At 33.5% G+C, this 14,576-nt stretch overlaps 1 protein-coding gene across 1 annotated transcript in view; it reads left to right on the top strand.

Moving 5' to 3' along the window:
• The window catches only part of RB1 (RB transcriptional corepressor 1), a 159,858-nt gene that overhangs the window by 63,205 nt on the left and 82,077 nt on the right, over positions 1-14,576 (top strand). Inside the window, exons 11-17 of the mRNA XM_028104473.2 lie at positions 285-362; positions 4,289-4,376; positions 7,419-7,535; positions 8,756-8,812; positions 8,897-8,928; positions 9,012-9,088; positions 10,203-10,399. Coding sequence (XP_027960274.1) covers positions 285-362; positions 4,289-4,376; positions 7,419-7,535; positions 8,756-8,812; positions 8,897-8,928; positions 9,012-9,088; positions 10,203-10,399 — 646 coding nt within the window. The remainder of the gene's footprint in view (positions 1-284; positions 363-4,288; positions 4,377-7,418; positions 7,536-8,755; positions 8,813-8,896; positions 8,929-9,011; positions 9,089-10,202; positions 10,400-14,576) is intronic.

Raw genomic sequence — 14,576 nt, 5'->3', positions numbered from 1 at the left:
ACATCTAGAGATAGCATCTAACTTTCACTTTTAAAAAATTGTTAATGATTTGTGCACCTGTTTTTCATAAACCTAGTAGAAGAAACCCAACTGAAAAACAATGGTGAAAAACAAAATTTTATTTATTTAAGCAGCTTTTGGATCATCTGTTTCCTATCACTTCTGTTACTAAGTTACCATTTTGTATGATGGTATGAAGGCAACAAGTAATATACTGCTCTTTTGACTCATAAAACACAAATTGTGCATTTTCAATCTGAATGACTTTGCTTATCATTATTTAGTTTTGAAATGCAGAGAACACCACGAAAAAGTAACACTGATGAAGAGGTGAATGTGATTCTTCCACAGACTCCAGTTCGGTATGAATTTTCTTACTTTTGATTTTCATTATAATTATTTATTCAGTGCCTTATGAGTTTGTTCATTTGGTCTGTTATATATATTTATGTATACATGCAACAAATATATATTGAGTGCTCTTTGCCTGCCAGATATTTTACTAATTGCTGAGGACATGATTATTAAACCTAGTTCTGTCTGTCCTTAAGGAGTAGAACCTAGAATGGGAATGTGTTTCATCTCAGTAAATAAAAAAGGAAAAAAATATATCATCACCCTTTGCTCTGCATACAACTTAGAAGAACTGAAACCATTTTTCTATCCTTTTCTTCACTTCCCACATCTAACCTGCTATTAAGTCTTATTTAATCTGCCTTTAAAATATCTCTAGCCCATCTCCTATCCTCCGTTTGGACTCTCACCACCTTTGTCCAGGATCTCCTCCTCTTTGTTTTGGATTTTTTGCAGTAGCCTACTAACTGATCTTGCTGTGTCTACTCTCCTCACTGTTCCTCTCTCCCCACTACCAACTGTTTTCTCCAGAGAACCCCAGAATAATATTCTAGAAATGTAAGTCAGATCATGTTCACCCTGCTGTCAAACCTTTTGACTGCTTCCTGTTGCATTTGAAATATACATTCCTTCACAGTTCCTACAAAACCTTATATGATCCAGCTTTTGTTGCCTTTCTTTTTTTTTTTTTTTAAGATTTTATTCATTTATTTGACAGAGAGAGAGACAGCAAGAGAGGGAACACAAGCAGGGGGAGTGGGAGAGGGAGAAGCAGGCTTCCCGCTGAGCAGGGAGCCCTATGCGGGGCTCGATCCCAGGACCCTAGGTTCATGACCTGAGCCGAAGGCAGACGCTTAACGACTGAGCCACCCAGGCGCCCCTTCTGTTGCCTTTCTAACCTCATCTTGTTTTCCTGCTCATTATGTACTAGCCAGTTTCCTGAATGCTCGAGGCTCTTCTTTTGTACTTGAGGACTTTCACACTTGCTTTTCCCTCTTCTTGAAACTCTTCCTTCTTTTTTTTTTTGCTTCTGAATTACCAACAGCTACTCTTCCTTTAGGTTCAGCACAAATACTGCTTTTTAAAAGATTTCTCTCTGAAGTAATTTCCTTTATTCTTTCTCATACTTCCCTGTTCTATTTCTTCATAGTGTATATCACAATTTGTAATTAAAAATTAATTTGTATGTTTCCTTGTTTTTGCTAATACCCATAATAGCCTTTAAGTTTGATACCATGTGGACCATGACTATTTTGTTCACCATTTAATAATTAGGACTTAGGGTAATATTTGGTACATAGAGGGAAATCAGTAATATTTTTCAAATGACTATGCAGACATATAAAGATACATTTCTGTATAAGTGTAAAGTATAGTGATAAACTTTTGACAAACTAATGAGATGGCACAGAAGGGACTTAATAAAGGGACTTTATTGAACTGAATTTTGAAACATGCAAGTCTGTGACACAGAAGAGCACCTTTTAGGGAGTAGGAATAGCATGTGCAAAGGCATGGGAGTATAAAACACCATAAAACATATGGTAAAGTATAAAGTATAAAACATACCATAAAACACAACACGCTGTGTCTGGGGAACTATTAGCAGCTCTGTATTGACTCACTAAATGGGAAGATGAAATGGCAGGAGAGGAGGGTGAATACTAGATCCTGAAGGGCCTAATATGCTATACCCATAAGTTTAGACTTTAGCTTGTGCATGATTTGGGCTATATATGGGTGTTAAATAGGGGTAAGGATAAAATTAGAGTTGATTTTTGAAAGTTTATTTGGTAGTAGTTTTTGAGGGGATGGACTAAGGAGGACATGGTGAGAATTAGACCTGTCAATCTGTCATAGTGGTTCTTAACCAAGGGTGCAAATTAGAGTAACCTGAGGAGGTTTTTTTCCAAACTACAGATGCCTAGACCCTACTACCATACACATAGTGAGTCAGAATCCCTGGACTGCTCTATTGCAGTAATTCAGTGGAGAAATGCTGAGGATCTGAACCAAGAGTAGGCAGTTGGAATGAAAGAACAAGAACAGGTTTGATAAATATTTGATGAATTCATACTTAGAATATTACTCATGAGGCATTTATGGGACATGAAGAAGTAGTACGTAGTGGGATATAAGGATCTTACAGATTTGAAAATCATCTGGGGAAGTTAATACCATAAAAATAGATGAGTTTGCCTGAAGTAAAGGTATAATAGCAAGAATGGCTGGCTAAGGACTGAGCCCTAAATAATGCTAGCATTTATTCATTTATTTACTTAGTTCAATTAGCCAACATATAGTACATCATTAGTTTTTGAGGTAGTGTTCAATGATTCATTAGTTGCATATAACACCCAGAATGCTAGCATTTAAATACTAGATAGAAGTTAAAAAGAACGAGAAGGCTGCCCAGAGAATGAAGCCAAAAAAGCCAGGGGATGGAGGGAGTTTAAGGAAAAATCAGATGTTTGAGTGTCACATACTTCAAGGAAATCAAGTATCGGAACAATTGAGAAAGATCTTTTGGTATTAGCAGCTAGTTATTTGTGGCTTTAGTCATTGTGGGCTTAAATGGATTTGAAGATGTACTATAAGTTTTAGAAGCAATAATATTTGAAAGGTGAGGAAGTATAAATATCAGTTGAGAGAGGTATAATAGTTTGGTGTAATAATAAGGAAGATACAAAAAAAAAATCAGGATGTTTGTCATCTTTTTTCCTAAATGGAAACTTTCACCAAAAGAGGTTAAAAGACTTAAAAAGACAAGTTCTTTTTCCAAACTGAGCAAACGACATTGGTTCTAATTCTTCCTGAGGTTACAGAAATGAAAAAGAAAATGCTCACTGAGCATGTTTACTAAATAATATTTAAGGACTCTTTCAGCCATAAACATTCTATAGTTCTTTGTATCAATAAACAGTACCTACAAGTAGCAATGTACTGCTACTCCAAAATTGGAACATCAGTATTTACTCTACAACAGACACACACACACAATTATAGAATTAAAGAAATCTTAAGGGACTGACCCAATTTTATGCTTTAACAGTGTAGATTTCTAAAATTATGTATGCTTTCATCTGAAGACTTCTATAAAGGAAAGTCACATGCGTCTTCATTTGAATTGCAATATATCCTACCATTTTTATTTGAAAAACTTTAATAATTGATTGTAATAATGTTTTCTTTAAAAATTGTCATTTTGATACCAGTTTATATGTTTTCTTCTTAAAATATCATTAATTTGGCCGATTAATGTTTTATTGAAATGTAGTTTTTATTAGTAAATAAATATATCAGTTCTTCAATTATAAACTTAGTGATTATGAATATGTTCTTTCTTAAAGGTTTAAATAAAATGTAATTCCCTTTTGCAACTATGTGGATGGAACTAGAGGGTATTCTAAGCAAAATAAGTCAATCAGAGAAAGACAATTATCATAGGATCTCACTGATATGTGAAATTTAAGAAACAAAACAGAGGATTCTAGAGGATGAGAGGAAAAAATAAAACAAGACGAAACCAGAGAGGGAGACAAACCATAAGAGACTCTTCATCATAGGAAACAACCTGAGGGTTGCTGGAGGGGAGGGGGTAGGAGGATGGGGTAACTGGGTGATGGACATTAAGGAGGGCATGGGATCTAATGAGCACGGGGTATTATATAAGACTGATGAATCACAGACCTGTACTTCTGAAACGAGTAATACGCTATATGTTAATTTGAAAAAAATGACAGAAAAAAATGTAATTCCTTGTAAGCAACAGTATACTAAGGGTTTTATAAAATCTTATTTCAGAGAACTTCTTAAAGATAAACAGGATATAGTGAGTTTGAAAGATTCATTTAACTTGTGAAATAGATACATTTTGTTTATTTATTTGTTTTCCTTCATTGCTTAATATGTCTTCCTTTTTTTTTCTCTCTAGGACTGTTATGAATACTATCCAACAATTAATGATGATCTTAAATTCAGCAAGTGATCAACCATCAGAAAATCTGATTTCCTATTTTAATGTAAGCCATAAATAAAATGTTATGTTTGTGTTATCTTGACAAAGAAATTTGAAATTAAAAGTTAAAATACTGAGAATTTTTTAAAATATCTCCCAACCCAAACATTCTTGTCTGTTACCTTACTTCTTGCTTTTTTGAACCCTCCAAATTAGATCTTGGTAGTATTGTATTATTTTGGTAGTGTTATTTTTAGATTTTTTTCATGTTTGCTCTTTGCCTTGCTCATCATTCTTTCTTGCAACTTAGACCTCATTTCTGATTTCATTTTCTTTCTTCTTCAGGTACATACTTTAATAATTCCTTTAGTGAGGGTTAGTTTGGGGTGAACTTACAAGGTTTTTGTCTTAAAGTATCTTTACTCTTACTTTTTGTAAGATAGTTTAGCTGAATCTTCAGTTCTAGATTGATGTTTACTTTCTCTTAGATATTTGTAAATAATACTTTACTATTCCTGGTTCTCCTTGTTGCTATTTAAGAAATCCGTGAATCTGGGCTCCTGGGTGGCTTAGTTGGTTAAGCAACTGCCTTCGGCTCAGGTCATGATTCCAGAGTCTCAGGATTGAGTCCCTCATCAGGCTCCCTGCTCAGCAGGGAATCTGCTTCTCCCTCTGACCCTACCCCTCTTATGCTCTCTCTCTCAAAAAATTAAAGTCTTTAAAAAAAAAAAAAGGAAATCTGTGAATCTAACCGTTGCTTTGTTATATATCTTTTCTGTCTGCTTTTTTGATCTTTTCTTTGAATGTGATACTAGGATTTAACATTTCTCATAGCTCTACAGTCTTTTTTATCCTATATTCAGCCCATTTTTATTTACATTTCTTGCCTGGACTTGTGTGCATTTTACAACTCCTGTAGACCCAAGTTTGACATCTGAAGGGCCACTCACTGCTATACTAACAAGGGAGCGAGCAGGAGATCATGAAAACTAGCATCTGTGTTACTTGCTTGCTTCTTCGCTCCTTATTTAAATTCAAATGAGGGTCAGGACTCAATGAAATGCTCATCCATGGATAAGGCCAGGAGAATTATTAAAATTTGGCTTATTCCGGTAACTGTGCTTTGTGTAGTTAACATTTTATTTGATATCATAACCTCCCTGTGGCTTTGTCATATTCTTTTCTCATCTTTTTGCTTATATGCCTCCCAGGAATTAGCAAAGTAATTTCTGTCATCATATTCATAATTGTGTTGGCTCAGAACTGATTTTGTTTGGGAATCTTTTGTTGTTGCATACAAATTTTTGGATTGTTTGTTTTATTTCTGTGTAAAAGCCATTGGAATTTTGATAGGGATTACATTGAATCTATAGATTGCTTTGGGTAGTATGGACATTTTAACAATATTAATCCTTCCAACCTATGAGCATGGGATATCTTTGCATTTTTTTCTAGCTTCTTCGGTTTCTTTCATCAGTGCATTATAATTTTCCATGTACAGGTTTTTCATCTCCTTGCTTAAATTTATTCCTAGGTATTTTATTCTTTTAGATGCAGTTGTAAATGGGATTATGTATTTTTTTTAAGATTTTATTTATTTATTTGACAGAGAGAGAGGCAGGGAGAGAGGGAACACAAGCAGGGGGAGCAGCAGAGGGAGAAGCAGGTTTCCCGCGGAGCAGGGAGCCCGATGAAGGGCTCGACCCCAGGACCCTGGGATCGTGACCTGAGCCGAAGGCAGATGCCTAACGACTGAGCCACCCAGGCACCACCTGGGATTTTATTCTTAATTCCTCTTGTTAGTTCATTATTAGTGCATAGAAACAAACCTGATTTCTGTATATTGATTTTGTATCCCGCAACTTTACTGAATTAATTTATTCTAACAGTTTATTGATGAAGTCTTTAGGGTTTTTTATATATAATATGTCATGTGTCAATAGACACAGTTTTACTTCTTCCTTTCCAATTTGGATGCCTCTTCATTTTCTTGCCAGATTGCTCTGGCTAGGACTTTCAATACTATGTTGAATAAGGGGAGAATGGGCATCGTTGTCTTGTTTCTGATCTGACAGGACAATCTGTCAGGTTTTTACTATTGACTATGATATTAGCTGTGGGCTTATCATATATGGCCTTTATTATGTTGAAGTATATTCCCTCTATACCCGCTTTGTTGAGAGTTTTTATCATAAGTGGATGTTGAATTTTGTCAAGTGTTTTCTGCATCTATTGAGCTGATCATAGGATTTTTATCCTTCATTTTGTTAATGTATCACATTGATTTGTGAGCGTTGAACCATCCTGGCACCTCTGGAATAAATCTCACCTGATTGTGGTATATGATTCTTTAATGCATTGTTGAATTTGGTTTGCTAATAGTTTGTTGAGAATTTTTGCATTTATGTTCATTAGGGATATTGGCTTATAATTTCCTTTTTTTGTGATGTCCTTGTCTGGTTTTGATTTCAGGGTAATGCTAGCCTTGTATGTTTGGAAGTGTCCCCTCCTCCTCTATTTTTTGGAGGGCTTTGAGAAGTTTTATTATTCTTTTTTGAACGTTTGGTAAAATTCATCAGTGAAGCTGTCTGACTTTTGTTTCTTGGGACGTTTTTGATTATTGATTCACTCTCCTTACTAGTAATCATTCTGTTCATATTTTCTGTTTCTTCATGGTTCAGATTTGGTAGGTTGTATGTTTCTAAGAATCTGTCCTTTTCTTTTTAGGTTTTCCAGTTTGTTGGTGCATAATTGTTCATAGTAGTCAGTTATGATCCTTTGCATTTCCATGGTATTAGTTTGTAATATCTATGAGACTTTTTTTTGGTGGGTGGAAAGGCTAACAAATCTGTTCTTTAACTTAGCAGCAGAAAATTTAGATAATAGGGTTTTTTATTTGTACTTTAGTATTTTTTGGTCACTAACATCCTAAAATAGAATTCTTTATGTTCTTCTTATTTTCAGTAGTCATGTTTACCTAGTTTTTGTGGAGGTGTTTCCATGGTATAAATAATTGAAAGTGAAAAGTTATATCTTATAGGACAGAAAATGTTAATTCTGATTAAATAATATCCTCAACATTGATTTATGTTTTTCCTCTTTAAAGAACTGCACAGTGAATCCAAAGGAAAGTATCCTGAAAAGAGTGAAGGATGTTGGATACATCTTTAAAGAGAAATTTGCTAAAGCTGTGGGACAGGGATGTATGGAAATTGGATCACAGGTAACTTGAGTTCATTTTGATTAGTGTCACTATATGGTAAATAACCTCAAGTGAAATATCTTTCCAAATTATAAAGGTATTATAATAGTATTGGTCCTATATTAGTAGATTCTGTATCTCAGCTGCCTGTGTATGCTGCTGTTTATGAAAAACTTTATAAGAAAATGCCCCTTACACCATTACAGAAACCAAAAGTAAACATGTAGAAAGTTTTAGAAAAAATGTAGACGTTTAGAAAATATAAGTACAAGAAGATTAAAATCTTTGATGCTATTAAATTTTTTGTATATATTCTTTGGCTTCTATATATATGAATATTCATGAATGCATATACTTAGATAAATGGGATCATATACATGCTATTTATTGGTGATATTAATTTTACTATTACTATTATCATTTCAGAAAATCTAAAACCTATACATTGGGTAAAAGTACGGGCTCTGAATCAGAACCCTGGGTTTATATTTGGTTCTATCATTTATGAGCTGTCATTTAACTTCTCTGAGATTCAGGTTTCTGTATTTGTTCTGCTTTGTTTGGAATTAGTGAGATAACATACAAAAATATCTTTGAAAACTGTAATCTACTATATACATTTATTTCAGTGTAGTGAGGTTATATTTTGATGCTAACCATATTTTAAATAATAGTATTTAGAAGTCTTTTTTGGTTGTATATGAAACTTATGCTTATAATTTGAATGAAGGAATATGGTTTGTGTGTGCCTATCTAAAATTTGGTTATTCTTTGAACTAATGGGAATTATTTATTTGGTTAAAACTTTTTGCTGATAAGATCAGTTGGGTTCAATTTTTGCCTTTGCCAGTTTTATGGACAGACTATTCTCAGTCCTGGAGAGTTATCTTGAAATTATATTTCCTAGGCCACAAGAAGTATTACGTTAGTATGTAAAATGGTTAATAAGTACCAGGTGTATAACATATCCTCTGTGTGTGTGTGTGTCTTGAATGTTGTAGACTGAAGTGGAATGAAAGAAAAGGAAAACCAAGTACTGGACCTTCCCTCTTGATAATTTATTGAGAATATTAACCATCATTTTATATGGAAGTCTTGAATTTTAGACAAGCTAGCTTTTGTGATCTCTTGGTATTCATATTCCTAAAAAGAATCAGAAATATGTTTTTAAGAGAAACCTCCTTAAAAATTAATAATTGTGATTTTCTAAAGTAGTGGAATCTAATTTTTTTTCTTTGTAGCGATACAAACTTGGAGTCCGATTGTATTACCGAGTAATGGAATCCATGCTTAAATCAGTAAGTTAAAAAGAACATAATAGAAAAAAAATTCAATGCTGACACAAAAAAGGCATCAGCTAAACATTTTTTTATCTGTTTTAGGAAGAAGAACGATTATCCATTCAAAATTTTAGGTAAATTCTTTAGTTTTAGTAAAACAATTCTTTCTTTTTTATAAAAGTAAATGTTTCAAAATCATTCTTTTCTTTTCCTTTAGCAAACTCCTGAATGACAACATCTTTCATATGTCTTTATTGGCATGCGCTCTTGAGGTTGTAATGGCTACATATAGCAGTAAGTTAAATTTTAGTAAATAAACATTTTAGTTCAATTTAAAGTTAAAAAAAACTTATCTAAGGTGTGGTGTATTTTTTTGGGGGGATGGAGTTAAGGAGACAGTATGCATAATGTAGATCAATATATACTGAAGAATGTAAGTAGTCACCATAAATCATTTAAATGGGTTATTATCTGAACCATTTCAGGTCATCTTGGAAATAGTACTTCACTAGGCTCTTATTCTTGGCTATCCTGAGTCTAGGAAATGAACCTATTGAAATCCCTTCCAAGACAGGAGATTGTAAATTACCAAAGGAGTGCTAACAAGTAGCATTTACCTATATGGAAACACTGCTATAGATTCTGTGGTCATGAAACCAAAGTTTAGAGCTAGAGTCTACCAGATAAACAGAACAGAGGCCACTCATGGTATTTTCTTTTAAATATAATTTTAGACATGTATTGTTTTGCAAATAATGTTAACAAATATAAGAAGTTTTGTTTGCAAAAACAAAGAAAATTTACCTAAGGATACAAATACATAATAAAAGAGAAACATATATGGAAAACTGTGAATCCTCATTAATAACCAAAAAATGCACATTTAAGAGTTACCATTTTCTAACCAAATTAGCAAAATCCTAAAGAATCCTTCCCTCCCCACATCAGGAATTAATGAGACTGTGAAAATGGTTATGCTAATGTATCGCTGGCTAGATATTAAACCCGTTCCTGATATAAGTTTAGAGTATTTAACCTTTGAAAATTTGATATAAGCATGAGCCCTCTATTCAGGAAAAACATATGTGCACATACACTCAGAATTTAGAAGCCTACTTCCTATGAGTCTATGGAAAAATTTCTGCTCTAGGGATGCCTGACTGGCTCAGTCAGTAGAGCACACAAATTTCCATCTCATGGTCATGAATTCAAGTCCCATGTTGGGCATGGAGACTACTTAAAATAAATTTAAAAGACAAAATTTAAAAAAAAAATCTTTAAATAAAAATTTTTGTTTAGCTTTTCTGCTGTTTTAAAATTTTTGTTTGATAAAACCTTCCAAACTGAAAATACGTAATTCAAGGCTTAACATTTCATACCTAAGTTACATTTTTTCTTTCATTTTTAGGAAGTACATCTCAGAATCTTGATACTGGAACAGATTTGTCCTTCCCATGGATTCTGAATGTACTTAATTTAAAAGCCTTTGATTTTTACAAAGTGATTGAAAGTTTTATCAAAGCAGAAGCCAACTTGACCAGAGAAATGATAAAACATTTAGAACGATGTGAACATCGAATCATGGAATCACTTGCATGGCTCTCTGTAAGTAACTAGCTAAAATAATTAAAGATATTAATATGCAAATGGATAACAGTTATCTGTTAGTGAGAGGTATTTGTTAAAATTTACCTCAAGAGCACATAGCAATTTAATGAATAATGCCATTTCAGTGTATAGCCCAAGAGTTAAGTGGAATATTAAAATGGAGTTTTCTTTTCCTTGAGCTCCCCAGACCATCTGATACAATGATTTATTTAGGAATAGCTTTAATGAAAACATGGCACTTTAAAACAAAGCAGAATTCCTTAAAGTATTTGAGCAGTATATTTAAAATAGAGGTGTCATGTTTGAAAATTTTAATGCTGTTAAATTCCAACGAAATGGTAAAAATTGGGATTATGCTATTTAGGTGATTTAACAAAGTACAGATTTCTGGTTCAATTTATTTGTATTTCTTTTTGTTCTATCATTAAAGATAGTCCAAAAATCTGCACTATTGTTCAGTTATTGTTCAGAGCATTATAGGAGCACAAATCATATTCTCTAGGTATTCTATTTATAGCATATAAGCTATTGATAAGGCTTTTGTTTCATAAAGATGGCATTTTCTGTGTAGTAATAGTAAAATATTTATTTGAAGTTCTTCTGTGTTATGCTTTTTAAATCTGCATAGTTGGGTAATTGTGACTCATCAGATTTGTAAATTAATATAGAGTTGGTTTCTTTTGAAACTGTGTTGTATGCTAAGCATATCACTTTTCATTTATGACAGTATATAGAAATGGCAATGAAAACATTAAGACTTTAGTTACACTAGAATTCTAATCTGTACATGTAACCCTTAGTTTTAATTTTTTAATGTTTTAAAAACCTAATGGCTAAGAGATAACTTATTTCTTAGTGTTTTCTTGCACTGCTGTATGAACAGAGTAGATAGAACAGGAGAGAAGTAGGGGAAGTTGATAGGAAGCAGTGGCATTGCTGTAATTAAATTTAGTAACTCCATTATACAGGAGCTTCTACTTTATAAGAAAAGACGTGTTTAGAAATCTAGGGGATTTCTTGGGGATTAAATGAGAATGACAAAAATGAATCAATAGATAAATAAATATAATAAGAAGTACTTTTCAGAGGCTGATGTGCCCTCTCCTTCTAGACATTGAAATCAAGACATTACTGTATCAAATGAAAGTGACTGTTTTTATTTCTTTTAGAGAATTATTTTTTTTCCCATCAGTACATGTCTACAGCATGGCTTGCTTTGGGGTAGACATTGTGAAGATACAGAAAAGATGTGGGCTCTAGAAATTGTGGAGGAAATAGAAATTTACTGTTTATAAGTTGCTTGTGGTCAAGCCTGTTACTGGTATTTTCTTTTAAATATAATTTTAGACATGTATTGTTTTGCAAATAATGTTAACAAATATAATAATGTTAACAAATATTTGTTTGCAAAAACAAAGAAAATTTACCTAAGGATACAAATACATAATAAAAGAGAAACATATATGGAAAACTATGAATCCTCATTAATAACCAAAAAATGCACATTTAAAAGAGTTACCATTTTCTAACCAAATTAGCAAAATCTTAAAGAATCCTTCCCTCCCCACATCAGGAATTAATGAGACTGTGAAAATGGTTTTGCTAATGTATCGCTGGTTAGATATTAAACCCGTTCCTGATATAAGTTTAGAGTATTTAACCTTTGAAAATTTGATATAAGCATGAGCCCTCTATTCAGGAAAAACATGTGCACATACACTCAGAATTTAGAAGCCTACCAGTTACTGGTGTTCTAGGATTCTAAACAATATCCCTTTATTTTTGAGAATTTTTGGAGAAAAAGTGAGCTGTCCAAAGTCAGGAGAAATGTTTAATTTATTAATAGGATGTGGAAGTCATAAGCCTCTACATTTAAATTCTAAATGTGGTTGGTGTCTCTAGAGGATAAAATTATAGATGATTTTTATTATCATATATTTTTAATGTTTGAACTTTTAAAAACATTTTTTTGCTTTTAAAATTTTTACTTTTTTAATCATTAAGGGAATAGGTTAAGTGTGAAGATAAGTCATACCACACAAATAAAATACTGTGAATTTTTCCTAAGAGAATAATTGACGTTTTAGAGAAGGTACATACTATAGATATATTTGAGCTTTCACAAACCTTTTTTTTAACTGAAGTATAACATATATACAGAAAAGTATATATTACAAGTTTATAGTTTGATGACTTTTTCATAAATTGAACACACTCCTGTTACCAGCACCCAGATCAAGAATCAGAGCAAACTTTAATAGTCTTTAATTTTGTATCACAATAAGAATTTTTCATTAAACTGTAGATTCAAACAGTATTGTTTATCTAGGGAAATATCAAGTGAGGTACTACTTAATTTTTCTTCCCAATAATTTAATAAAAGAAAGAACATCATCGTCTTTTTAATGGTTGCATGGGGAAGGGTTCTGGCATCTTTGCTTCACAATCTTGAGAAATAATAAATCAAGAACAGAGTAACTTGAAGGAAAAAGCACACCCTTCTTTGTTTTGGTCCCAGAGAGATTAACAGGCAATCTATAAGTATAAAATGCTAAATAAACAGTCTATTGAAAAACCTGGTGAAATCTTGTTCCCTGGAAATTTAAGGGAATTAGAGGTGATTCAGAACAAACCATACCTAAGGGTTAGATTAAATGACTTCCAGATGTTCAGGCCTTTTAAATCTGTTAAGCAGTTTATAATGCCAGCAGATAAGTGAGATTTGGATATCTTTTAACATATTCAAAATTCATCAGATTTTTCTCAAAAAAAAAAAAAAAGCTTTATAAACCAAGATACACTAGGTACTTTATTTTCTAAATGGTCTCTCTTCCTGGGAATATTGTGGACTCTTCCTATTGATCTCCCTGCATCTCTAACTACCTTAAGACTATTTCTCTGGCAGCAACCAGAGAAATCTTTTTTTTTTTTTAAGATTTTATTTATTTATTTGAGAGAGAAAATGAGAGAGAGAGAGAGCACATGAGAGGAGGGAGGGTCAGAGGGAGAAGCAGACTCCCTGCTGAGCAGGGAGCCTGATGCGGGACTCGACCCCTGGACTCCAGGATCATGACCTGAGCCGAAGGCAGTCGCTTAACCAACTGAGCCACCCAGGCGCCCCAGAGAAATCTTTTTTAAAATGCAAGTATCATCATGCTAACTCAAAAACCTGTGAGGGACCTATGCATCTGGTGATGGTGGAGGAAGACCCAACCATATGACTCCCCTTAAAAAAGACAGTTATAAAACCTCTACATGATTTGGAAAGCAACTGCCTGAAATCTCTGGACAGGAAGAGGAGTAGACAGACTCTTCAGGAGAGAAGAGGAGCTCAGAGCCTGGGAAGGAAGCTTTTAGCCCAGGGCTAAGTGGGGAAGTGAAATAGGACAAGGAGGTGGGGTGCAAGTGAGAAGAAAACTGCAGGCTTTCTGGCTGGGGCCGGGGAAACGAAAGGAAGAAAACAGAAGCTGGGGAAACCTTGGCTGCTGAAGGGAGTGGACAAATCCTGTCTACTCACTTCTCTGTGTGAAAACTGAATTAATGCAGTGTAATGGATTAACAGCAGCTTAATGAAAGAAGATCTGAACTGAGACAGGAGCTGCTGCCCAAATAAAAAGTTTACAGATCCAAGTTCAGTGAAAATAATTACGTGCTTAAAAACAGAATGAAGTAGTGCCTATTTGAGAAAAAAAATAACGGAATATGGAAATCTTTACAACTTAACATTTATGATGTCCAGGATACAATTCTAAAATTACCCAGCATATTAAGAGGGTCAAAGGAATCGGGTGTAGATTTTTAGAATGGGAACTTTAGGTCAACTATTTGATGCCTGAAGCCTCTTTTTTTAAAGGGAGCTTTGTTGCCTCCCTTTTTCTTCCATCAGCAGTTCAAAATGTGGTCTTAGACTCCCTGGTGTCCCTGCAACCATTTTAGGGAATCTGCAAGGTAAAAAGTATTTTTATACTGCTATTAAGATGTTACTTATCTTTTTTACTCTGTTGACATTTATACTGATAATGTAAAAGTGTTAGCTCCTTTGCAGGTATCAGAGCAACAGCATCAAGCTGGCTAGTCATCATTATATTCTTCACTACCACAAACTCTCCATTAAAATACAAAACAGAACACATCAGTTTCATTTAAGAATGCCATTGATGAACCAGTAAACAGT

The sequence above is a fragment of the Eumetopias jubatus genome, unplaced genomic scaffold (assembly GCF_037043125.1).
Source record: "Eumetopias jubatus isolate StellerSeaLion01/CBP00866 unplaced genomic scaffold, mEumJub1_p1.0 scaffold_3, whole genome shotgun sequence".
Taxonomy (NCBI): Eukaryota; Metazoa; Chordata; class Mammalia; order Carnivora; family Otariidae; genus Eumetopias; species Eumetopias jubatus.
Note: the sequence above shows the minus strand (reverse complement) of the source record. Positions and strands in the feature narration are given on the sequence as shown.